This window comes from Uranotaenia lowii, chromosome 3 (genome assembly GCF_029784155.1).
Source record: "Uranotaenia lowii strain MFRU-FL chromosome 3, ASM2978415v1, whole genome shotgun sequence".
NCBI classification, from domain to species: domain Eukaryota; kingdom Metazoa; phylum Arthropoda; class Insecta; order Diptera; family Culicidae; genus Uranotaenia; species Uranotaenia lowii.
Window position 1 is genome coordinate 189,192,899 of NC_073693.1, and position 25,064 is coordinate 189,217,962.

General features: G+C 37.3%; 4 protein-coding genes and 1 long non-coding RNA gene across 6 annotated transcripts in view; 2 read left to right on the forward strand and 3 right to left on the reverse strand.

Annotated features, from left to right (window-relative positions):
• Nucleotides 1-12,543, reverse strand: part of LOC129751075 (uncharacterized) — a 107,907-nt gene extending 95,364 nt beyond the window's left edge. For both annotated transcript variants that reach the window (XM_055746356.1, XM_055746349.1), the window contains exon 1: nt 11,622-12,543. In XM_055746356.1, the coding sequence (XP_055602331.1) occupies nt 11,622-11,708 (87 nt within the window). In that variant the 5' untranslated portion in view covers nt 11,709-12,543. The remainder of the gene's footprint in view (nt 1-11,621) is intronic.
• Nucleotides 12,544-19,807: 7,264 nt separating this feature from the next.
• On the forward strand, nt 19,808-20,291 carry LOC129758659 (uncharacterized). The gene is made up of 2 exons (XM_055756225.1): nt 19,808-19,923; nt 19,992-20,291. The coding sequence occupies exon 2, from the start codon at nt 20,008-20,010 to the stop codon at nt 20,236-20,238; it is 231 nt and encodes a 76-aa protein (XP_055612200.1). The 5' UTR covers nt 19,808-19,923; nt 19,992-20,007; the 3' UTR covers nt 20,239-20,291.
• Nucleotides 20,292-20,747, reverse strand: LOC129758660 (uncharacterized). The gene is made up of 2 exons (XR_008740038.1): nt 20,489-20,747; nt 20,292-20,427 (listed from the first exon to the last, which is right to left on the reverse strand). It is a non-coding gene; the product is annotated as an uncharacterized LOC129758660 (long non-coding RNA).
• Nucleotides 20,748-20,809: 62 nt separating this feature from the next.
• On the forward strand, nt 20,810-22,878 carry LOC129758658 (mediator of RNA polymerase II transcription subunit 28). The gene is made up of 4 exons (XM_055756224.1): nt 20,810-21,001; nt 21,062-21,430; nt 21,717-21,945; nt 22,058-22,878. The coding sequence occupies exons 1-4, from the start codon at nt 20,942-20,944 to the stop codon at nt 22,087-22,089; spliced, it is 690 nt and encodes a 229-aa protein (XP_055612199.1). The 5' UTR covers nt 20,810-20,941; the 3' UTR covers nt 22,090-22,878.
• Nucleotides 22,879-23,166: 288 nt separating this feature from the next.
• Nucleotides 23,167-25,064, reverse strand: part of LOC129758656 (cytosol aminopeptidase-like) — a 35,861-nt gene continuing 33,963 nt past the window's right edge. The window contains exons 3-6 of the mRNA XM_055756223.1: nt 24,557-24,940; nt 24,116-24,492; nt 23,907-24,057; nt 23,167-23,844 (exon numbers count right to left, since the gene is read on the reverse strand). Coding sequence (XP_055612198.1) covers nt 23,427-23,844; nt 23,907-24,057; nt 24,116-24,492; nt 24,557-24,940 — 1,330 coding nt within the window. The 3' untranslated portion in view covers nt 23,167-23,426. The remainder of the gene's footprint in view (nt 23,845-23,906; nt 24,058-24,115; nt 24,493-24,556; nt 24,941-25,064) is intronic.

The window sequence follows — 25,064 nt, forward strand, 5'->3', positions numbered from 1 at the left end:
AAAAAAATCTCAACATGAGCAAAGATTTTTATTTCAGTGGACAAACCATGAAAATCATCGGATTTCTATGGTTTTATTGTGAAAAACTGGAAGCTGAAAGAACCATGAACTTTATATTTTTCAGCTTTCCAATGTATGGAAAATCGCCATTTTTTTCATGGTCACGCTGCATAACAATACCCCTTTTTCATGGTTATTTTCGTCAAAACTATGAAATGTATGGTCGAAAAATATGAATTTCAATGTGAATTCACGGTATCGAGGACGATAATATTAATGGTCTGTGAATATGGAATTCATGGTTTTTTCACGGTACAATCCTATTCGGGCGAAAAATCTCAAGTTTTCATTCGCTCAAAAATAAAATTGGTTTGATTTAATCATCGACTAGTAAGTCAACCAGGGACTGAAAACAGCATGAACACAGTGTTGCAGGATATGTACTGTGGTGTGTTTGAGATATGAGTTTCTTCACACATCGTTCTAAGTGAGTTTCCTAATGTCAAACATACCACCAATGTAACATAAATTATGAAAGTAATTGTAACGTTGTAACGCTAAAGTAAATAAATGTCAAATTACAAATGCTGTTGAAGTCGATGTATTTTTTATAAGCTTTATGGTTGAATTTTAACCACATTCGGTTAATGCGCTCTAATTCGAAAATGGTTTTTAGTGGTTTTTTAACCATACCGTGTTTTTTTTTTTTAATCAAAAGTAGGTAATCAAAAACAACCGTGTTCATCTCTAGATTAAAAAAACAAATAGCACAATGCAAATGTGTGCGTGATATATTAATAGCGTTTCAATATATACACAATAATAGTTATGTTTGTGTAAAAAAAAATCCTTTTGTGTAAGTGGCCGTTAGTTTCACGATAACCCGTAGATAGCGCTGCGGAAAACGCGCCAAAATCAGCCTTCAGTGGTCAGTCTGGGTATATGGTGTCTGCGCTTACAGGCATTTTCGTGCAAGGTCCTGCTCGACGGTGTCTTGGCTCAAGGACCCAACGAATATAAGTCGAATTTCGCTGTCCGACGCTATCTTGAACTCCAAGATGGCGACTATCGCTCAACATGAAAATACTGCAAATGACTGAAAATCCTATAAAAATCCCACGATATGGGAATTAGTCAATGATATGATTTAGACAAACACCAATAATATGTTCTACGTTTTCTAATAGTGATAAAATACAAGAAAAAAACTTTTTTTTTTAAATGTAAAGTACTCAAAAATGACAGAAAAATGAAAATTTCATAAAAAAAAAACAAAACAAAGACTAAAAATGACAAAAAATAACTAAAAATGATGAAGGATGACATAAACATCAAATATGGAAAAAACCAAAAATATATACAAAGCAAGAAAAGTGCTAAATGCATCGGAAATATGATTAAAAATGACCAAAAATTATCGGAAATTGACTACAAATTACGTTGATGATAATGATAGTAAATTTTATGTAGTCATAATTGAAAAAAGTTGAGAAATAAACCGTTCGATTTTAGCAACACATGAAAGGCATAAAAAATAACAAGTAAAATATATTTATTGAAAAAGTAAGCCTTAAAAAGTAAACAGAAGCCTTTATTTTGGACTGACCTAGTTTATTTTTATCATTTTTACACCTACATTTATCTTCTTTTTTAGTTTTTATATTGTTTTGTTTTGTTTTGTTTTACTTCTTCTATCATTTTATTTTTTTTTTTCTGATAGGTCTTTTTCATCTTGTTTTATCTTGCTTTGTATTATTTTATCTTCTTACGTATTTTGAACATTGTTCGAACTTGTTTCGTCTACTTTGATATTGATTTATTAAGTTCTATTGTTTTGTCTTGTTAACTTTTGTTCCTTGTTTTATTTAACATCGTGTTTTTTTTATTGTTTTTGGATGTTTTATCTTGTTCCATTTTGTTCAATTTGTAAAAATCCTGTTTTATTTTGTTTCATGATATTCTGTTCTGCATTTTCTAGTTTTCTATTGTTTGTATTGTTTTATATTATTCTTTTTTCACTATGTTTCATTTTGTTTTATCTGTTTTTGTCTTTTTTTTCCTTGTTTTATTATATTGTATCTTGTTTTTTTTTTATGGTAAGTCTTCATTCTTTAGAGAAGATTTAAATCTTATTTACTTTCTTCGTGTTTAACCTCCTTAACCTTTTATAACCGCGTCTTAATCTTACTAGCTCTGTTTTGTCTTGTTTTTATTTATTTAATCTTGTTTTTTTTTACATCTATGCATTATATTCGTTTTCTCCCAATTTATTTAGTTTGATTTTTTTCTTAATTATAATTTATTTTTGATTTTTTCTTGTTTTCCTTTGTGTCAAATTTTTTTGAATAGTTTATTTAATTTTTATGAGATTCGAGACAATTTACAGCGTTTAAAAGATTAGCGGAAGTCGCCATCTTAGGTTGCGTCTAATAGCGAAATTGGAAGTCAAATTCGTTTAGCTCTTTCACCAAATACCCATATTTTGAAGTGTCATGCGATATTCAGTGATATTTACCATTTTGAAGCTAAACGTCTTGGATTTCAATATGCAATCGGATAGCGAAATTCGACTTCTTCTAGTTTAGCCCTTTAATCCACTTTCAATTTTGTGGGGGTTTAATGTAATTTCAGTCATTCAGATACAGCATTTTTAGTTGAGCGAAAGCTGCCATGTTGGATATAAAGAAGGCTTCAGAAAATGAAATTCGTTTTCTTCTAGTTTAGCCCTTTCATCCAATATCAATGCATTGTAATGCATTCGTGCGATTTTTAGTCACATAAAGAAAAGTTCAGTGGAAGCTACCATCTTGGACTTCAAGATGGTGTTCAATAAAGGAATTCAACACTGACTGGTTTAGCCCTTTAACCCAATAATATTGTGTGAGTTTCATGCATTTTTTCAGTGATTACCAGCATTTTAAACTTATGCGGAATCAGCCTTCTTGGATTCCAAGATGGCGACTGATAGTGAAGTTCGGTTTGTCTTAGTTTAGCCCTTTACCCGATACCTATATTGTGGAGATTCTATGCGATTTTAAGTCATCTCCAGCATTTTCAAGTTCAGCGTAAACCGCCATCTTTGATTTTAAGATGGCGTCAGACAACGATATTTAACTTCTTCTAGTTTAGCCTTCTCGCCCAATACCCATATTGTGTATTTCATGCGATTTAGAATCGTTTACAGCGTTTAAAGTAGAACGGAAGCCGCCATCTTGGATTTCAAGATGGGTTCAGAAAGGAAAAAAATCGACTTCTTCTAGTTTAGCCCTTTACCCAATACTCATGCTGTGCGGCTTTGTGTGTTTTCATGGATTAAAAGCGTTTTAAAGTTAAGCTGTTGCTGCCATCTTGGATTTCAAGATGCCCAGATGGTCGAGTCAGATGACAAAAGGGCCAAATTCAGTATTGTGTCGAAGTCCACTAGTTCATCGCTATCGCAGAAGCCTTCAGGGGTGATCCTGAACACCATCTCTCAAGCTTATAGTGAGGATTTGGGGCACTCAGGTATGTCGTGTATTGACAAAGCGGTAATATTTTATGAATTGGATTCTGGTACCTGTAGATTTGCACCACCCGCCTGTCGCATTCGATTTACCAGCTGCTGTGTTGGCAAGTAACTCCTCGCCAAACACTTCGGAAGACGGACTTTTCGCTGCTTTTACAGTACTTGAACAGCATTGACTGGGATGCAGTTTTCGGCAACGCATCAGTAGACGTTATGACTGAAACTTTCTGCAATTTGATTAGTACTTGGTTGAATTCGCATGTTCCCAGATTTAAACGTCCTGTTACACCTGCTTGGAGCACGCCCAGTTTGCGACAACTTCGACGCGAAAAAAATGCATGTTTACGAAGGCTTCGGAAAAATCGAACGGTTGACTCTCAACAACAGTTCAAAGCAGCAAGCACAGCCTACCGCAGACTCAATGCATTACTGTACAAACACCATGTTCTGCGTGTACAATCTGGTTTACGTAAGAACCCTCGAAGTTCCTGGACTTTCGTAAATTCGAAACGAAAATCGAGCTCCCTACCTACCTCAGTCTTTTACAACGATGCCGTTGCTGATTCTCCAGATACGTGTTGCCATTTATTTGCTGAGCATTTTCGGGTGGTCTTCCTAGACACTGCCTCTTCCGAAACTGAGTGCTCTGATGCCACGTTTCACGTCCCGGCGGATTCTGTAGATTTCAACACCTTCGAGATAGATCAAAGGCTCATCGAAAATGCCGCAAGGAAACTGAAAAGCTCTTTTGCTCCTGGACCTGATGAAATTCCGGCTGTTATTTACAGTCGATGCATCGAAGCTCTCTCGTTGCCGCTAGCCAAAATCTATAACCGATCATTTCAACAACGTAAATTCCCGGGCTATTGGAAAAATTCCTTCATGTTTCCTGTCTTCAAAAATGGCGAACGACGAAATGTGAAGCAATATCGAGGCATTACTGAGTTTATCGGCAGGATCCAAGCTTTTCGAAATTGTTGTAAGTCAAGCCCTCTTACGCGCTTCCTTACATTATATTGCTGCTGAACAGCATGGGTTTATGCCTGGCAGATCAGTGAGTAACAATCTTTTAGAGTACACTTCGTTTTGTCTGAACCAAATGGAAAGAAAAAAACAAGTCGATGCTACATATATACACCGATATCAAAGCGGCATTTGTAAGACCTTTTGTTAGCCAATCGGTAGATTTGCGGTGAACCCCTAATTATCCCTAGGGTCGGCAAGCTTACGCAAAACTAAGTTGCAGGGAAATTCGGGAGAGCTAAAGAAAACTCCTCGGATAAAATTCGGTACCGTTTAATGATCTGCAGTTTTGTTCACCCACCACTTTCTTAACCTAGCTAACCTTTATTTTGCGCACTGGTTTTCCTTGCTCGGGCTCGGGTTCGGTGAGGTCGGCTTGGAAGCTGGCTGGCTCTAGCGGGTCGTGTTGTTGTACCCGGTCCCACCTTGGGTGCTGAACCGGGCACTGATGGTCCCTTGACGGCAAGCAAGCGGCGTGGATGCTGAGTACCTGACCCCACCTTGGGTGCTGAATCAGGTACGAGGGTAAGTAGCACCGGTGGCGGTCGGTCGATGTTATCGGTGGCGCACTAGGTCCTTCGACGATGAACGGAGCGCGTGGCGACGTCGTACCTGGCCCCACCTTGGGTGCTGAACCAGGTACGGGATTGAGTAACACCGACGGCGATCGGTTGAGGTGGTAGAGCGCTGTGGCGCTCTCAGGGCTCGGTAGATTAAAAATCAATCCGAAACAGCGGGGTCCTGGTAAAATTCAGGAGCGTATTAGGGACACAATTTGGGCATGGGCAAAATGGCGTGGGGTTACCTGGAGTTCCAATCTATTCCAGCTTTAGACTGGATTTTCCTTTCTGTGGAATCTTTCAATGACGATGATTCCTGTTCCGTTTTTATATGGATGGAACAAAGCACCAAACTTTGGCAAACGATCGTTGAATTTTGGGATCGCTGTGATGCGTTCGCGAACTAATGGCAGAGTAAAATGGTCATTTTTTCTGCAATCTGCTCTGACCCCATTGCCGTTCATTGCCCCCGTCCCGCGCTCGTTTTCGCCTCGCCTTATCGCACGCTTTGCCTCTTCGCTTGAAGACAACGGCTCACATCTCTGCACAGCGCTCTGGTGGTGGGTTGTTGAACGACCATCTTTCGCCCGGTCGTTCGCCTGGTTAGCGTGGCTTGGTGAACTGCTTCACCAAGGAGAACCCCTTAACCCCCACAAACAACACTGCAACATTTATTTAATTTTACTACAACAAGATCACCGCGGCCTCCTTCGACTGACTAGCAACGCTTACACATTCGATACGATTGATCACGGAATCTTACTCGCTAAGCTAGCTAAGCTCGGTATTCATGACAACATGATCTCTTGGTTGAAATCATTCCTCACTGAGCGGTGTATTAGGATTAAATTTGGTGATAGCATATCATTTCCATTTACTAACCGATCTGGCGTGCCGCAAGGGAGCAATTTGGGACCTTTACTGTTTGTTCTGTTTTTCAACGACTTGATCCTTGACTTGGAAATTGGAACCAAAATAGGATATGCTGATGATCTGAAACTATTCGTTCCAGTTGAATCCACTGTCGATTGTGCACACCTTCAATCTTTACTAGATCACTTTGGTGAATGGTGTAGACTTAATAAGCTATCAGTCAGCGTCTCCAAGTGCTCCGTTATAACATTCCATAGAAAGAAAACGCCAATTTTATATGATTATAACATCGATAACCAGCGCCTTGACAGGGTATTTGAACTTGAGGACCTTGGAGTTATCCTCGATGCTCAGCTTACGTTCGATAGTCAACGAACTTCAGTTATAAGAAAGGCGAATCGTCAGCTTGGCTTCATCTCCAAAGTAGCACGAGAGTTCAGAGACCCATTGTGCTTGAAGTCACTCTACTGCGCACTTGTCCGGTCAGTTACAGAACATGCTGCATCAGTTATGTTGGACTTTGCGAATCGAGCGTGTACAAAAGCGTTTTGTTAGATTCGCTCTACGACATCTACCCTGGCGTAATCCTGAAAACCTTCCCGCATATTCCGACCGGTGCCAGCTTCTGGGATTAGAAACATTGGAACGCCGCCGAAAAACTCAACAGGCATCATTCATCGCAAAAATACTGAATGGAGAAATTCAGTCGCCAAACCTACTAGGAATGATCAACTTTAATGCTCCTTCGAGGACTTTACGTCATCACTCTTTGCTATCGAATCGAACCCACCGAACATTCTACGGCCATAATGAACCAGTGAGTGCAATGATGCGTACGTTTCTGATTGCTGAGCATCTACATCAGGCATGTCAAACTCGTTTAGGTGTGCGGGCCGTATTAAAAATTTTCTATTACGTAGAGGGCCGCAGCCAAAATCAGTTAAATCGGTACATTCAGCTTTAGTTTTTTTGCAGTAATATTTAACATAAAAATCAGTGGTGTTTTTTTTGTGACAATTTAAGACAAGGATACGCGGGCCGCATTGACCTAGGCCGCGGGCCGCATGCGGCCCGCGAATCCCCAGTTTGACATGCCTGATCTACATCAATTGGGGGAGCCATCTAGCCAATTCATCAACCGAGTACGCCAGTCTTCATTGTTTCGTGTTATCTAATTGTTTTGTATAGATCCTTAGTATAGATAATTCATTAAAACTAAATGTTCGATGAATAAAATTATAATATAATATAAATTTATATGCCTGATTTGTGACATTATTATATGTATAGTAATACCAGCCCAGATTAGCGAATTTCGTTGTAGTTGTTGTTTGAATGACATGTAACCTGGAGACAGAATTTATCAACTTACAAAATTAAAGTGTAAACTGCATTATAAAATGTCAAGAAATTATAAGGAGAATTTTTTTCTCAACTTTTTTCGAAAGCTACAAAAATTGCAAACCAATACTTTACGAACCAGTGTTAAATTTATCTGTTTTCTCAATTCATCATTTCTTTTGACGTTACTCGAGCTCGAAAATATGTACACAAGTCATGATCATGTCGAAAAATTGAATTAACAGAATTTCTCTAAATAGTTGCCATTCGATCGCTATTGAAACATTCCACCACTAGGTAGCTCAATTTGAGTTCATCTCTCTCGTTAGAGGTACATATGTAGATTTGCATCGTGTGATTGGGATGTGATAAGGTATGAATTCCAATTTAAACAAATCATTCGTCCAGGAACGATCCATTTCGTCACAGAGGGTTCTAATTAACGGTGAAAACATGGAAGGTATCGAATATAGCTTTTCTCAGATTTGTCAAAACAAGAATATCTATAAAGAGACTTTATCTTTATGTAAATAGCTGCAAATCGCTTCAACCTTATCGAAGGACCTATTATGGCAACAAATGGACAAGATCTTCGGCTAAAACTCTGCATGGGTAGATTGAGATGCAAATGTTGAAATTGTGCAGATAACTTACATCTTAAGTATCTGTTTGTTTGAAATAACAATTATGGCACTGAAGTTAGCTTGACTGCTTTAAAAAACATTATCTGCAATACGTAACGACGCGGTTAACAAAGAGCTGAATGCATCTCATCCCACACGCTGTACCAATAAAATGTCTACTGGTTCCGCAAATAGAGACAGAAACTCAATATTTCCACCTATAAATTATTGTGACATCTTTTGAATCTTTCGCTCGAACCGATCAATTCGATAATATTTGGAAAATCTATTTGCAGTTCATACGTCTTCAGCGATCGACAAAGGCTCGTTTCGATCAATATTTGATCACACCACCGACTGGCAACTCGAGGACTCGAGTGAGTGCGAATCGGGCTGATTTCAAACGAAAAACGTCAAACGTTATCGTATATTAATAAAACTGTAACGAGCTGCTATAAGAATCTTCTGTGTTAACATGAATGTATTCGGTATCTGAATGATTTCACTAAAATAGCTTTCAAAGCACTTTTAATCAGAGTTGAAAACTGATAATTCAGATTATAAAAATTCAATTAATCTTGGTTGTATGTATATTTAATTTTAATGTTTTGATGTTAACAAACATTTTTATGTAGCGGTTCATGCACAAACGCAACCAATTTGCAAATCATAGCTTGTGAGGAATCGTGGGCCACATTTTGGGGACTACCTATATTATTATGTTTTAATACACATTCAGAACTTAAAATACATTTTCCCTAACCGTCAAGTTTTCTTATGCCAAATGAAGAGTTATAAAAAATATGTTGTCCATTCTATATAAGGAATTTCGCCAAAACGTTCGCGAGCAAGGTTTTTGAATCTATTCGATCATACACATGACTCTTTTTATTTCATCATCTGAAATTGCTTTTAAATAACGAAATGAATTTTAAAACTACAGTTTTGGGTCAACTTATAAACTTGCGTGTTATTTGGTCAATTTGGAATGAGTGGCCCATGATTCCCCACCATATTTCAAAATCCAAAAGAATATTGCTTTTTTTAAAATCAGTCAGAACTTGGGGAAAAAAGCTTATCTATATATGTATATAAAAAGCAATTTCTGTGGGTTTGTTTGTTTGTTTGTTTGTCCACTATAGGCTCAGCCATCTTAAGAGCTAGAGAGCTAAAATTTGGCATGGAGACTCATTAGAACCAGGAATTATGAAAAATGTTTTCAGATTTTCGGATGACCCCTTTTAAAGGGGGTCGTCCATACAAGACAAATATTGTTTTGCGATATTGACGTTATTTTTCGTCGGATTGTAAAAAAAAATTGCACGTAGAGGTTTTGATAGATGGAGAATTGATGCCAGGTATTGATTTTTGTGTCAGGGGTCGGCAAAAGGGGTCGTCCATATGTACTTTTCAGTGTTTTTACTATATTGATGTTATTATGCATTGGATTGATATGAAAATTGGCACATGAGTGTTTTGAGGAATGATCAATCGATTCCAGGTATTAATGTTTTTACGATATGGACGATATTATGCATTGGATTGAGGTGAAAATTTGCAGACAGGGATTTAAGGAACGGGCAATCGATTCCAGTTATCAAATTTTATAGAAGGAATCGGCAAAAGGGGTCATCCATATAAATTGTTCAATGTTTTTGCGATATTGGCGTTATTATAGTTTTGGTTTTGATGAAAATTTGCATAAGAGTATTTTGAGAAACGATCAATCGATTCCAGGTTTCAAATTCAGGGTCAAGGGTTGGTCAAAAGATTTGTCCATATTAACACTGTTTTTGCGATATTAAAGCTTAAATACATTGGATTAAGATGGAAACTTAGTACGTGAGAGTTTCAAGGAACGAGTAATTGATTTCAGAAGTCTAATTTTAATTCAGAGTTCTGCGAAAGGGGTCGTCCATATAAACTGTTCAATGTTTTTGCGGTATTGACGTAACTATGCATTAGATTGAGATGAAAATTTCCATATAGAAGTTTTGAGGAACGCTCAATTTTTTCAGGTTTCAAATCTCGAGTCAGGCGTCGGCAAAAATGGTCGTCCATATTATCTGTTCAATATTTTTGCTATATTGGGGGTTATTCTGTGAGTCGAGTGACGTTACTCACAAAATTTAACTCCTTTATCCTGACTCCAGGAAATGTTTCAGTGAAGAAACTTCAGTATGAATGAGCTCCAAAAATCGATCACAGGACATTTGAGCTAAAACTTCTAGCCTTGAGTGGTTTCTGGAGTCGGCACAACGATGTGAAATTTCGCACATCACGTCACGTGACTCTCAGAATAAGCTCCATTTTCTTGATTATACATCGGATTATAATGAAAATTTGCACATGGGAGTTTTACTGCACATGTTATTGATTTAATGTGTAAAATACTGACAAAGAATCAGTAAAAGGGGTCGTCCATAATATTTTCGATTTTTTTTTTGCAATGACTGCGTTGTTAGGCATTATCAATTTCTTATTTTAAATTACCGTTTGGTAGACAAGGAAATAGGTCACTTGCAAATTCTGTTTAGGTTTGAGCAATTTTTTCGTGAAAATGCGTCTCTATTACCAGCCAAATAACAAATCATCAGCTTTAAAGTTAAAAGCGAAACGAAGTTCGTACGGGATCAGCTAGTTAAAAATAAAAAAAGTCTAATGATGCCTTGAAAAAGTTGAAAACCATACCATTTTTATTTTCATTTTATCTTTTATAATAAAGAAGAAATGGAACAAAGAAAAAAAAAGTGGCCCATGATTCCCCACTTCCCCATACTTAAAACTAACTGTGTTTGACTTTTTTTTAACGACTTGATTTGCTTTCGAATATTTAGAGTTATTTATTTTTGAACGTGGATCGAGAATTGATTTCTTATAATTTCGTTAGGTATCGAAAACTGGGGGAACTTTGATCAACATGAAATTTTTGCGTAATTTTAAAATCCTAAAAGATTTGGTTTTTCGAAGGCTCACAAACAAACATCTCTCCTGATCCAATTTAAACATTTAGGAGCAATCGAGTAGTTTTATGTGAAAGTCCAAAAAAATGAGAAATGTTTATAATTTTCACCCCTAGATGTATGCAGCAACGTTGTTTTGAGTATATTTGTTTTCGATAGAAAACGTAAAAAAATTCAATTGAGTCCAAACAAAAAATACTGTTATTGATGTTTTAAGCCTTTTGTGCTAATTAGCATTAAAACAATAATTTTGAAGATGTTGAGGTACGTAAAAACCATAGTGATCAAAGTTACCCCGAAACTCGAAATCTGGTTTAGTAACAAACATTTAATTTTAACCACGCTAACCGCTCGGCCACCGAGACGAATCGAAAGAAGAAAATGTGCAATTACGTTCATGCAGTTTCATTTCAATTTTGAATTTCAATAATATACAATCCCATTATTGTCAGCCTAATATGTTATAACTTTGATTCGTCACGGTCAACGTGACACTCTCCTTCATTAGCTTGATTTTAATATTGTGGTCACAAGATCGATTGAATTTTTAGCTTTCGTCCTTGCCAAAGGATGAATTCTTTGTTCAACTTTATTTTTTAAGGACGATAAAATCAAAATAATTGAGTCAATTTTAAAATAGTGATTATTCAACGCACGAATGAAAGCTCTAATTTAGCAGCTTAGTAATTTGAAATATCTAGAATGGGGTAGAAAACATGAATGAAAAGCTCACCAGAAAGTGATCCGCTCGCATAGGAATGATTTCCTCGTCCTCCTGGTCGGGATCCGCATCGTCGTTTTGACTTGCTGCTTGGCCCATTTTATGGTAGGTTCTGCACTTCCCAGAGGATTGCTCCCTGTGTTCACTTTTCAGCAACCGAAAATAATATGAGTTTCGATTTTAAGCAATCCACTTGCAGATTTTCAGCAATTTTCGACCATTTTGCTACTTTGAAAAACACCAAAAAGGAGCACCTTTAATGGAGACGATTCCTGCACCTAAAAACCGATCCCTGCACGATGGATGGAAAGTCCTGTCACACTGCCGATTGCTGACAAGGAAGGACAATACTGGGGAAAACCACTACTCTATTGCAAGGATATTTCATACACCAACACACGTGCAACTGGAGCACCCCCTTTTTCCCGTTTTCCCACCCGTCGCAACACACAGATAAAATCGATTCGAACGGGAATGTTGCACTGCATTGAAAAGCTACAGGAAAGCTTCCATTTGTGACGATTGGACGCACTGGTTGAAGAGAGCTATTGCATGAATCGGCCTACATTTAGGCGTTTTTCAAACCCCATAGTCGTCATCTTTGCTTGTTTTATTCAAACTTTATTTATTCCACGTTTTTATCTCTGGTTCACCTTTGATGAATTAAACATCGGTCGACACGAGTATGAATTATAGGCAGCAATGTTCCGATTGAGTCACAAACAATTATGCCAGATAGCTCGTTCATTTAGGAGACCTTCAAAAGGCATCCCTTAAAATTGCACCCTTCATACAGGAACACCTTTAATAGTGGCATCCTTCACCGTACAAAAATTCAAGAGACCTTCAGATTAATAGATCCAAAACACGAAACATGCTCGACGAAAATATGTTCTACTACGTCTTCAGCGCTACGGAGTGTAAACAAAACTGCATTGCACTGTTCGCAACGACCACGAAACTTTTTGCTGGCGCTTCCAGTTTGGTACGACGAGACGGTCGCGAGTTTTGACGTTTATATTATTTTGTTTGCGCGGTTTGTAAAAGTATGCGTTAGTCCAGCTGGTATTCCACAACATGTTACATGTGATACGCAAATAGCGCATACATGGTTCTGCCGAATTCTTCAGCTATGCTGTGCGATTTCATAAAAAAAAACGATCGGTTGATGGTCGACAATGATGTTCTGCCACATGTGCGGTGAATTTGTTGTCACTCTTCTTGAGCGGTACAGTTGGATCTCATTTCTCGCGTTTATGGATATAATTTTTCATATAATACTACCTCTCTGGCCGAATATACCGCGGAAAGCGAAATTTACTGAAATAAAAAGAACTTATGACGTAAATTAATTTGATTCGGAATTTGGAACTTGAAATTTGGAATTTTGCATTTTGAACTGGCATTGAATTTTGAATTCTGAATTTTGAATTTTGAATTTTGAATTTTAAATTTTGAATTTTGAATTTTGAATTTTGAATTTAGAATTTAGAATTTAGAATTTAGAATTTAGAATTTAGAATTTAGAATTAAGAATTTAGAATTTTGAATTTTGAATTTTGAATTTTGAATTTTGAATTTGAATTTTGAATTTTGAATTTTGAATTTTGAATTTTGAATTTTGAATTTTGAATTTTGAATTTTGAATTTCGAATTTTGAATTTTGAATTTTGAATTTTGAATTTTGAATTTTGAATTTTGAATTTTGAATTTTGAATTTTGAATTTTGAATTTTGAATTTTGAATTTTGAATTTTGAATTTTGAATTTTGAATTTTGAATTTTGAATTTTGAATTTTGAATTTTGAATTTTGAATTTTGAATTTTGAATTTTGAATTTTGAATTTTGAATTTTGAATTTTGAATTTTGAATTTTGAATTTTGAATTTTGAATTTTGAATTTTGAATTGTGAATTTTGAATTTTGAATTTTGATTTTTGATTTTTGAATTTTGAATTTTAAATTTTGAATTTTAAACTTTGAATTTTGAATTTTAAATTTTAAATTTCGAATTATGAATTTTGAATTTTAAATTTTGAATTTAAAATTTTGATTTTTTATTTTTGGAATTTTGAACGATTATGAGTTTTGGATTTTGAGTTTGGAATTTGGAATTTAAAATTTTGAATTTAGAATTCTGAATTTTGAATTTAGAAATTAGAGTTTGAATTGTTTACCTTTCATGTTTCCTTTCCATTAACGCTCATAAATATTTTCATAAAATTTTTAAAAAAATCTATGCAAGTTTTTCATATGATTCCGGCGGAATTGGTATCAATAATCTTCAGGAACAAAGGTAAAGAACAAAAGTGATTCCGTTTAACTTCATTTGTATCGGTTCTAGGAGTTGGTGTTCTCTTATTTAATATGGTTTAGTGAATCGTGAAACGTTTTGTTGAAATATCGCACCATGTCACTGTGGGAGATCAGGCGAACACAACTCGACAGATTTATTGTCCACAATATTTTTTTACATATTTTTATTGTTATCTTATTTTGATCGTCGCTGGGATATATTCTTATCTAAGTTTACGGCATATCGGCAAATTGAAATTCTAATTAGAGAGCAATTAGGACAGAAATGAAAATTGACAGGTGGAAAGGTCAAAGCTAGAGCGCTTTGGGTAGAAGAAACGAATAGATGGTGAAAATGTGAGCTAGGGCATTGTGTTATCGACAGCTTTAAACTACTTGTGTGATTCTTTGCCCAAGCATCAGCTGGTTGTTTGTAGTAAGTGACGAAGAAGCCACATTGCTACCCACAACCAGCTACGGATGGGTCGAACACATGAGGTTGCGTCCGACCGGGCTGATATGGCTGATCGGACGCAAATTTTATACGGTTCTAGTTAGATTTTACTAATAAACTGTAAATTCTGTCTAGTTTCTCATTATTGGTATCCTTAAATACAGAGCAAGATGTCAGTTAAAATATATTTGGATTTGGTTTAATTTTTATAAATATACTGTTTTCTGTTAAAGCTTATCAAACAATATCAAATAGTAAGAATTTACATAGCAAACTTTCGTTATTTTGCATTGTTTGCAAAACATATTAAATTTGGATAGATGAACGACGTTGCTGAAAGAGAATTCATGTTAAGAATGGTTAAAGTTGTAAATGAATAATTTTAGTTATGATGTTGATATGCTTCGGTGATTTTTTACGATTTTTAAACGATATTTAAACGATTTTGATACGATCTTACTATTTTTCAGAGGCTTTGCAAACTCCTCAATATGAAATCTAGAGTCCGCTTGAATGCTCTTCATACCAATGATATATCAACTCTGTTGTGTCGTGAGCCTACTTGGTTGAATGATTCCACTGAATCAAAGCAATCGAAAGATTCCTTTTAAATCAACCACGGTAAATGAAAATACCGGTATATGAGCTTTTCATTTACCGTGGTTGAATTAAAAGGAACCTTTCAATTGCTTTGATTCAATGATATATCACCAAAACCCCAAATCAAGAAACATTGAAACATGTGCGATGGAATTTACAGATCATGTGTCATGTATCGTACTGCTTTGATAATTTATAAATTAAAGTAATTGTAATTGATTTTTTCATACATTGACGGTAGCCTTTTTTGTAAAATTGTAAAGGGTGATACAGTGAAAATTTGGTCAATATCAACTGACGTATTTCTTTCAATTTTGCATTTAAAAAACCTGAACACCCCTCATTTTGAAAGTGTGTTTGTGTAGACTGTTGCTTAGACTGCCCCAAATTTGTATGGGAAATTCAAAACCTGTAAAATGTTATGCGCTGCAGGTTAAAATTGATCCTAGGCCTAGTACAAGATCTCATGCCAAATTTGGGCCAGATCGGATCACGTTTAGGGGTCGCTCAACGAGCCTGAAGTTTGTATGGGATTTTGAGACATTTTGTTCGGGAGAAACATGAAAATCCAGTTTTTCATTAATAACTTTGGTTCCCGTCGGCCAATTTCAATTTCAAAAACGGGTTTTCTTAAAGCCTAAATTATGACAAATATTTCATCCGAAGACTGCATTTCAATTAGAGTTTAGATAAGAAAGTTATAAGGCTTCAAAAATGGGTTAACTTTTTTAAGGATGGTATTCATCACTGTTGATGAGTCGAGGCGGTCGAACATATTGACTCCTCATTAACAGTGCTGAATACCACCGTTAAAAAAGTTAGCCCATTTTTGAAGCCTAATAACTTTTTTATTTTAACTTTTATCGAAATGCAGTCTTCGGATGAAATATTTTTCATAATTTAGGCTTTAAGAAAACCCGTTTTTGGAAGAATTCGGCCGACGGGAACCAAAGTTATTGATGAAAAACTGGTTTTTCATGTTTCTCCCGAACAAAATGTCTCAAAATCCCATACAAACTTCAGGCTCGTTGAGCGACCCCTAAACGGGATCCGATATGGCCCAAATTTGGCATGAGATCTTGTACTAGGCCAAGGATCAATTTTAGCCTGCAGCGTATAACTTTTTCAAAAGTCGGGTCATTTGGGGCACTCTACTGTTGTTGCTATTTTGATTTTGGAATTCACTCTTCAGTTGTCAAAATGCTGTCCAAGGAAGAAGAGCAGCGTATCAAAATTTTGCTCGCGCATCGCGAAATTCCGAGCTACTCGCACGCAAAGCTGGCAAAATGTAATTAAAGTGTTTGGGGAAGTTTTTTCGACAGCCAGGAAGTCTGGATCGGGGAGAAATCGAAAACCGGAAGCCGCTGAGACGACAAAGAGAGTTGCCGGTAGTTTCAAGCGAAACCCTAACCTCTCTCACCGAGATGCCGCAAATAAGCTGGGTGTATCGTCTACAAACGTGCATCGAGCAAAAAAACTAGCCGGACTATCGACTTACAAGAAGGTAGTGACTCCAAATCGCGATGATAAACAAAATACGACGGCCATAGCGCGATCCCGGAGGCTGTACACGACGATGCTGACGAAGTTTGACTGCGTGGTAATGGACGACGAAACCTACGTCAAAGCCGAATACAAGCAGCTTCCGGGACAGGAGTTTTATACGGAAAAAGGAAGGGGAAAGGTAGCAGATATTTTCAAGCACATGAAACTGTCAAAGTTCACGAAGAAATATCTGGTTTGGCAAGCCATCTGTACCTGTAGCTTGAAAAGCAGCATTTTCATAGCTTCCGTGACTGTCAACCAAGAAATTTACGTGAAAGAGTGTTTGAATAAACGTCTGCTGCCTTTCCTGAAGAAACACGGTTGTTCCGTACTGTTTTGGCCAGATTTGGTATCTTGCCATTGTGGTAAAAAGGCCATGGAGTGGTACGCCGCCAACAACGTTCAGGTGGTTCCCAAGGACAAGAACTCTCCCAACACGCCAGAGCTCCGCCCAATTAAGAAATACTGGGCTATTGTCAAGCGGAACCTAAAGAAGACCAAAAAAACTGCTAAGGACGAGCAGCAGTTCAAGGCAAACTGAGTTTCTGCGAAAAAATGATTGATTTTGAGTAAATAATGCCAAACGGTTCCATGTTGAATTTTTAGATTTTCAAAATAATATTCGAATACTTTTACTTTCGAAAGAAAATTGCAAATGTTCGAAAAATGTATGGAAAATGGCCAAACACAACAATTTCTAGAAATTAGTTTTTATGCACTTTTACTCCTTTGGCTTATATCACTTCAAAGAGATTTTCAGCTCTTTGTGTTGAATTTAGTTAGAACAGATTCAGATATATTTTTCCAAATGACATACGTAGACCAAGAAAACTAATCAATTCATAGAACATGGCTTTTCCAAAATGAGCTTCGCCTGCCACAAAAAGTTGATCGCGGGCAACATGTGACAATAAAATTCCCGTACTTATTAAAAATGCTTCCAAACCGTTACCCGGCTTACTAGTTAATCAAATCGTACCACCAGAGCAAGTGACATTCTATGGAAACTTGGCAATACGGAGGACCCAGTGCTGAATGGTTAGAAGCTGTTAGAAGCATACACTAAAAAAAATTTCGGTTTTCTCCTTCAAAAAAAAAATCGAATACAAATTTTTGAGGATATTTTTGCTGTAGAATTCTTTTGCTGACTCTCCTTGAGCAACTGGTGGTAGTGAAGTGGCTCAGTTGTCAAAATATTGGAGAAGAAGAAATTTTAGAAGCGAGCATTGCCGAATACATGTTCCACATACTGAAAAATATTAGGGAAATCTAAGAAGGGCGTTTAAGCTATTCATTCATTTTTTTTTTCTTCGGTTTGACCTGATAGCCATGATTCGAAAGAATGTTATAGTTGTTTGGTTGATTCGATTTATACAAGTTTGAGACGAGTTAAGACATTTTTTAAGCGTACAAGCATTTTCAAAAAGTACGTCACTCTGCATTTACTGAGCTTCGCGCCTGGTGATAGTATTATACGTTTCATAGATCGTTATAAACGTTTTAAATCAAACTTTCTAAAACTTATGCTTTTGTGCAAAATAAAGATTTAAGAAAAAGAAGATAACGCATAAACAAAGAACATCGAAATTTCATTTTTTTTTTTTTGGTCCAAGGAAAACATGCCATAGTCAATATTTGATCATGTTAAAATAAAAAATAATAGCGTCCAAAATCCATGTAGAAATGTGTTTTATCATCGCCATAAGTTAAGCTATTAAATTGACGTTTTTGGCAAGTTTGATATCTAAACTTGCCAGAAACGGCGATTAAATAGAAAAATAAAACCAAGATCCGAGCTAGGCGCCTGAGTTATATGAAATACCAGAGGAAAAGTATAGAGTTTTTATAATTAGACGTTTAAACCAATTTTTGTTTATTCGTGTCTTTAAGTATAGGGTTTTACAATGTATTTCGTTTAATCCGAGGTTTCACTTATTCGAGGTTATCTCAAGTATGCGGGGTTCTATTGTACATCCTTTTGTATACCATCCGGGCGCAGAGATGGATGAATATATTGATCTTGTGCCTACCTGATGGCTGGAATAATGCGGGAGCCCAGCAAACTGAAATTCGGATAAGCGGGGTTCTACTGTTTGACGTTTCTCCTTACTTTTTGGAAAAATGATCTGAATGTACTCTTTTTGGTGTCGCGGATATGGTAACCCTACTCTAGTCCAAATTATCCGAACATCGAGCTTCCGGACATTCTTCGCCACGAATTGGAACACAGAAAGCTTCTGGATTTTGAAACAGCAAATCTCTGTCGTCTGTTGATCTAACATGCAAATACATATTTCACTGTAAGGTAATCATGAAGCAATAATTTTCAAACATTAAGGCGGCTTTCGAGGCCCTCTTATGTTATTCTTTTCAGTCGCGTTCTTTTGAAGCGCATGGACTATGACTGCCGGCCTTCCAGGCACCCTTTTTTATCAGACCGCTCACCAGGGTAGTTGGGAACAATGACAGCTTGCTGTTAAATTCCTTGAAAACAAAAAATCAGACCGCTCACCACTTTGTCAAGCCGTAGTTTCTTGCAGCCTTCCAGGCGCACATCTTCCATGTTACCAGGTTGCAGATTCTTTTTGTGGCAACTGGTAGATTGTGATGATCGAAAATAATGTGATAGGAAAAAGATCTGATAGATTTTAATAGTAATAAGGAACTAAATCTATTTTCGCTAAACTTAAAGTCTACGATTGACTTGATCTTCTTTCAGCATATCTGAATTACTTCGACTCCAACAGTTTTTGTAGATCTAAAAAAAATAGTAGGTATGGAGAATATTTCGCTATTAAAATTATATAAATGTGAAGGGCTCAACTTTAAATACATATTTCGGTTTTCGATCACGTGTTATGTAGAGTGTTTAATACTCAGCGCCAATTATATTTTTCCAAAGCTAATAAATCTCTGTCGATTTAACATGCACAAATTTCACTGTAAAATTATTTATTAACCATTCATTTTCAAACAATAATACGACTATCGAGGTACGCTTTTAAATATGTATTTCTTGCCACTTTTCAGTAATCGCATGCTTTCGTAGTGTTTGTTAAACCTCTATCGGCCTTCCAGGCGCCCCTTTCCATCAGGTCAATTCATCAACCCATACTTTTTTGCAGCTTTCCAGGCGCACATCTTCCCTTTTCCTATTTTGAAAACCCACCTGCTCTTGTGGAAGTTTCGCGTTTGCTTCAGACTTCAGGCCTGAATTTCTATGACACCATTTTTGATGAATAATAATATTTCAATTCGGTGAGAAAAAATCAGAAATAACTGTAAATTTTTGTTTTGTCTGAATTTATAGCCTGTGCTAGTAGACAAAAGATTGTTTATATTATTTATTTCGACTTTCTTGTCGGATACCGATAAGTCCCGTCAGTTTTGTTTAATTCGTAAAATTTTCGGAAGTGGTTACGTGAGTTTTACTTGATTGTTGAAATTTTTAGCTTTATCTCGTGATTCACTAAATTCTTCTCTATTTAGCGCTCCACAAAAAGCAATGGCAGCAAGTGCGCAAGCTAGCCGTGGACTCACAGCTCTGTTCAAGCGTGGCTGGAACGAAATCCCGGAAGTAGTTGGAACTACTGTTATTGCTTTCATAGGACTTGGCCTGAGTGGAATCGGTCTGCTGAACTACTACCGCAAAGATTGCGACAACCGACGTTATAAGCTGAACTACGTTGTTATGCGCCCCGATGATCCCCGGGCAGCCAAAATTCGTAATGATTGAATAATATAAAATATGTGACATATTAGATGAATAAAAGGAGAATTAGAAACTAATTTTCATATTTATTGCCGTTTGGCTATTTTGGCTTTATTTATGTTATCTAGGGTTTCAATAAGTATTTGCTGTGACTCTAGATCCGTTCGATCCAGTTCCTTTCTTTGAGCTTCCAGATCCGTCATAAATTTTTCCCTAAAACGAAATATTGATGATTATTAATTTCTCCTTTTGGTATGTCAGATGACTGCCTCACCGATGGTAAAATGCCAAGCCAAATCCTGCCAATATTCCTCCAAATATTAGCGGAAATCGAAGCAACGTTCCCGTTGAATATCTTCTCATTGTGTTATAAATAAACTCGAAACTGAGGTTCTTGAAAAAAACAAACTAGAAATCGGCACGCTTAATCACTGTGCCGCATTCTGATACTGCTTTGTTTTGATTGCATAATTCCAGCTGACGGAAAATGTAAAATATTAATGGAACAGCCTCCTGTGCGCATTTTGCAAACAACGAACGCCGTAGCAGCTAGTGCTAGCGTGCATTAATAATTCGGTAAAAGGTGCTTTTCGACCATTTTGCTAAGTACCTTTCGGTGTAGCGGTTCCTCAAAAATTTCTAAAATGACAGCGGCAAGTTTGTTTTAGTTTTCTTTTTCGAAATTTTTCTAGTTTTCACCAATTTATGCTTAAAAATATCTGTAAAAATGGCTTCATCCTCAAACGGAAATGGTAATTTAGTGGACGAACTAGAAGAAGCTTTTCAGGTATGTCTATTTGACGTGATTTCTTGAATTATAACTCAACCAATTATTTCGGCACTCCAGTCATGCATTCACGCTCTCACGAAAGAAGAATCGGCTACGGGAGTGGACAAGGATGAAATTAAATTGGAGGTGGATCAAACAACACTAAAATTTATTGATCTGGCCCGCCAGATGGAAGCGTTTTTCCTACAAAAGCGATTTCTGCTGTCAGCCCTCAAGCCGGATCTTTTACTTAAAGAGGAAAACTTCGACCTGAAGCAGGAAATTGCACGGAAAGACGAGCTCATCAAGAAACACTACGAAAAAATTGAATCATGGAAGAATCTGCTCTCCGATCCACCGTACAACAAACCAGTACAATCGATGCCACCGGAAATGCGAGGCAATATGGCCGGCGGAATGATGCCGGGCATGGGAATGCCAATTCAGGTACAATCTTCATCAAATTAAAGAACCCTTGTTGTTAAATTTCCAAAATTAGAAAAAAAAAAGTAGAATTTGTTGCAGACTCGAAAAAATGATCATTGTAGGGTTGTTGAAATGTTTAATTACTTGGACTTGCTGAAATTACAGATTTCAGTTTTCACTAATCAAAAATTACGAAGATTAATTTAAGCCCCACAGAATTGAGTCAAACATCCTATGTCAATTTTTGTTATGTAGAATTGTCTTGTAGCACCAGTAAGAGGTCTAAACTTGTATTTTTCTTCTGCAGAATCCCATGCAAGCTCAGCAATTGGCACAGCAGCAACAGCAAATGCAGATGCTCCAGGCCCAACAGATGCAGCAGCAAATGCAATCAATGCCACTGGGGGCCAATCCGCAAATGTTCCCACAACCGGGTGGTGGTCGAGGCGTAGGCGGAGTTGCTGGTGCCGGCTTCCAATCAGGACCGAACCTTCAAGGCCCTCTAGCCTATCTGGAGAAAACGGCTAGCAATATAGGTGAGCCAGCAGCAGTCGGTGAATCGCTCCAGCGATCTTTTAATCAAGGATCAGTACAGAAAACATTGCCAATGATCGAAAAATGTTTTTCCTTTTTTTCATCTCGTAACAGATCTAGTCGGAATGGGGGATGGTCGAAGGTGACGCGGGCGGGGTAGGGGGCGAGGAAGAGGTCGTGGTCGCGGCAGAGGCCGTGGACGTGGCAATGCTCCCGAGTTTCGCAGCAGTGCGTTATCTTGAAAGCGGATCATTCTTTTGCCACGTTAGTCGATATTACAATATACAACAAAACAAAAAAGACAACACCCAGCAAAACTACTACTCTAAAAGCAGCAAAAAATTAATCTAAGCAAAATCAATGCCCCTTCAATTGCTATAGACACAGCTATCATTTTTGGCATCTAAATCCAAAAAAAAAATAATTCAAAATTTCCAACAAGATATCAACCATGTAACTCATATAAACCAAAATGAACAAACGGTCGGATTGAAAAAAATGTCCCGGTTCGTAAAATCTAAAACCTTCTCCCTAAATCTTGCAGTTCGATTTTACCTTCCCCCAATTGTGTATTGTAGTGTGCGTCTAATATCACTTGATCTGATCGATTTTCGAAGAAAAGATAATCTAACGTATTGCTGTGGGGCGCTTTGATCCCCGATCGTAAATTTCCTATACTTCCTGTGAAAATATTTCCACAGCTTCAACGAACCGTTTCCATTGTGTATAAAACTTACCTTTAAAATTGTGAATTGTGGTTAAATTGAACAAAAAAAAATCATTCTGTTTGTACCTCCTACTGAAGGTTTCTATTCCGAAATTAGCAATATTTGTCGGAAAACAACGGTTTAATTAGTACTCGATACGAATACATTAGTAAAAAACTATCTCTTAAGTTTTGAAAAAAATATATCTATGCTTTGTCTAGGTTCAAACGTAATTTGATATTTTCCTTTTAAGTTTTTTTTATCGTTCGCTAGTTTTGGGCTAATAATTTTTTCCTGCTTTTAAAAACATCAGGCAAAAAGGTAGCTCTTGCCCGGAAAGCGAGAGTTCGATTTTGCCCTTAAATAAAATATGTCGTGAGAAAAACACGGGTTTTTTTTACTGAAAGAATATTCTTTCCTAGGTCTAACTCGACTCCATAAGTCGTTTTTAGAAAATTAGTTGCCTTTAAGAATAATGATGAATTTTGTTCTTTCTCACATTAAAAATCATTTAAATTTGTTATATAACTGTGATCATTTATTTGTGATAGTATTTTGAAACAATAACAATGTTTTTAATAATGGCATGCATTCCGTTATTAACGGACACGGAACGGCTTCGATTAGTGTAACTAAATATTGCGCTAACGTTCCCATCTGAATCATGAAGACATTGACTTTTTTACCTGATCTTTGGAATAGTTAGTTCATGATAATAGATGATGGATTAGTTCGCTGGGTTGAAATGCGTTTTTTCCAAGCAGGTAGAATTTCTCCTACACACTGGCTTTTGTGACGAATTCAACGAGGGTGCGCATTGGCCGTCCGGTCATCCCTTTAGCGCCGGTGTAGCTCTGATCGCTACATTCACCCATTACACCGGCCATATCAACATGCAACCAGGGAATGTCCTTCGGAACAAACTCACGCAAAAACGCTGCGGCAGTACACGAGCCTCCGCCTTTGCCCTTGCCAAGGTTGTTCAAGTCATACCCATTATGGTCACACATCTGATCCGAATAGTGTTTGAACAGAGGCATACGCCATACGCGATCACCACTCTCTGATCCGGCATCGTGGATTTGTTCCCAGAGTTTCTTGTTGGTTGAAAAAACTCCAGCTACACAGTCTCCGAGGGCAACCTTGATGGCACCCGTTAAAGTTGCGATGTCCAAAATAAACTTCGGATTGAATCTGTAGGTAGAATAATCAAGTGAATATACCTTCCAATGTTGCTAAGATTTAGAAGATCTTACGTGGAAGCGTAGCATAATGCATCAGCCAAAATAAGTCGCCCTTCTGCATCGGTGTTATCCACGCAAATACTTTTGCCATTCATTGCAAACACGATATCCCCAGGCTTGGTAGCCGTTCCACTCGGCATATTCTCACAAAGTGGAATGAAACCTGTGAAAACAGAAACTTATAAAACCTTTTTCTACATGCACGTTTTAATAAATGCAACCTTTCACAGATACTGGAGCTTTCAATGCAGCCAAGGCATAGATGGTAGCCGCAACATTGGCTGCTCCCCCCATGTCAGCTCTCATTTGATCCATGCTTGCCGATGGCTTAATGCTGATACCACCTGAATCGAAAGTAACTCCTTTGCCAACCAAAGCAACGTATTTCTCATCCGAACCGACTCCTTTATAGGTAAGTTCCAAAAACTTTGCCGGTTCGTTTGTTCCATTCGTCACGGACAAAAAGGATCCCATCTTTTTCTCCTTGGCCCAAGCTTCATCATGGATTTGCACATCCACGTTCAACGGAGTAAGTTTAGCTTTCACATTTTCGGAAAAGATAGTTGGAGTCATCAGATTTGCCGGGGTATCCATGAGCCTGGAAAAAAGTTAACATATTTTGTTTGAGTTGCTGCCGACAATTGCAGAATAGGTACACTTACAGTCGAGCCCAATTCTGGGCACTAGCCAGAATACTACCACGTTCCCATTCGTCTGAACCGGGAGAACATTCAGCCAAAGACACATTGGGAAGCATGGACTGCTTTTCCTTACAGCGGAATTGTTGAAATTTATAGTTCGCTAGCAGGGCACCTTCAGCCGCTGCCTGGGCATCATCTAGTGATTCGACCTCAATTTGCCCAACCTTGCAAGCAGTTAGGGCTTTCACACCACTCGAAGCAGCAATGCGGACGTTCTCCTTGGCGCCGTTGATTTCATCTTGTTCATCCCATTTGGTGGAGTCGCCTAAACCAGCCACAGCAACTGCGGGGTACTTGCCTAGATCCCAATAGATGCGGGTCTCTCCACATTTCAACGGACCGCAGCTGAAAGAAAAGTTATATTTAACACACAATGCTTCTGATCTACAAAATGATTGTGGAAGGACGAATATGGTTAAAGATAGAAACCCCCTTCATACGTAAGATATTCAAAAAACCTGGAACAGGA

Excerpts from the sequence above, each read along its gene's own strand:
- LOC129758658 (XM_055756224.1), top strand. The coding sequence starts at position 20,942 with ATGGCTTCATCCTCAAACGGAAATGGTAATTTAGTGGACGAACTAGAA. Across the intron at positions 21,431-21,716 it reads GCATGGGAATGCCAATTCAG|AATCCCATGCAAGCTCAGCA; the intron begins GTACAATCTTCA and ends TTTCTTCTGCAG. Across the intron at positions 21,946-22,057 it reads GAAAACGGCTAGCAATATAG|ATCTAGTCGGAATGGGGGAT; the intron begins GTGAGCCAGCAG and ends ATCTCGTAACAG.
- LOC129758659 (XM_055756225.1), top strand. The coding sequence starts at position 20,008 with ATGGCAGCAAGTGCGCAAGCTAGCCGTGGACTCACAGCTCTGTTCAAG.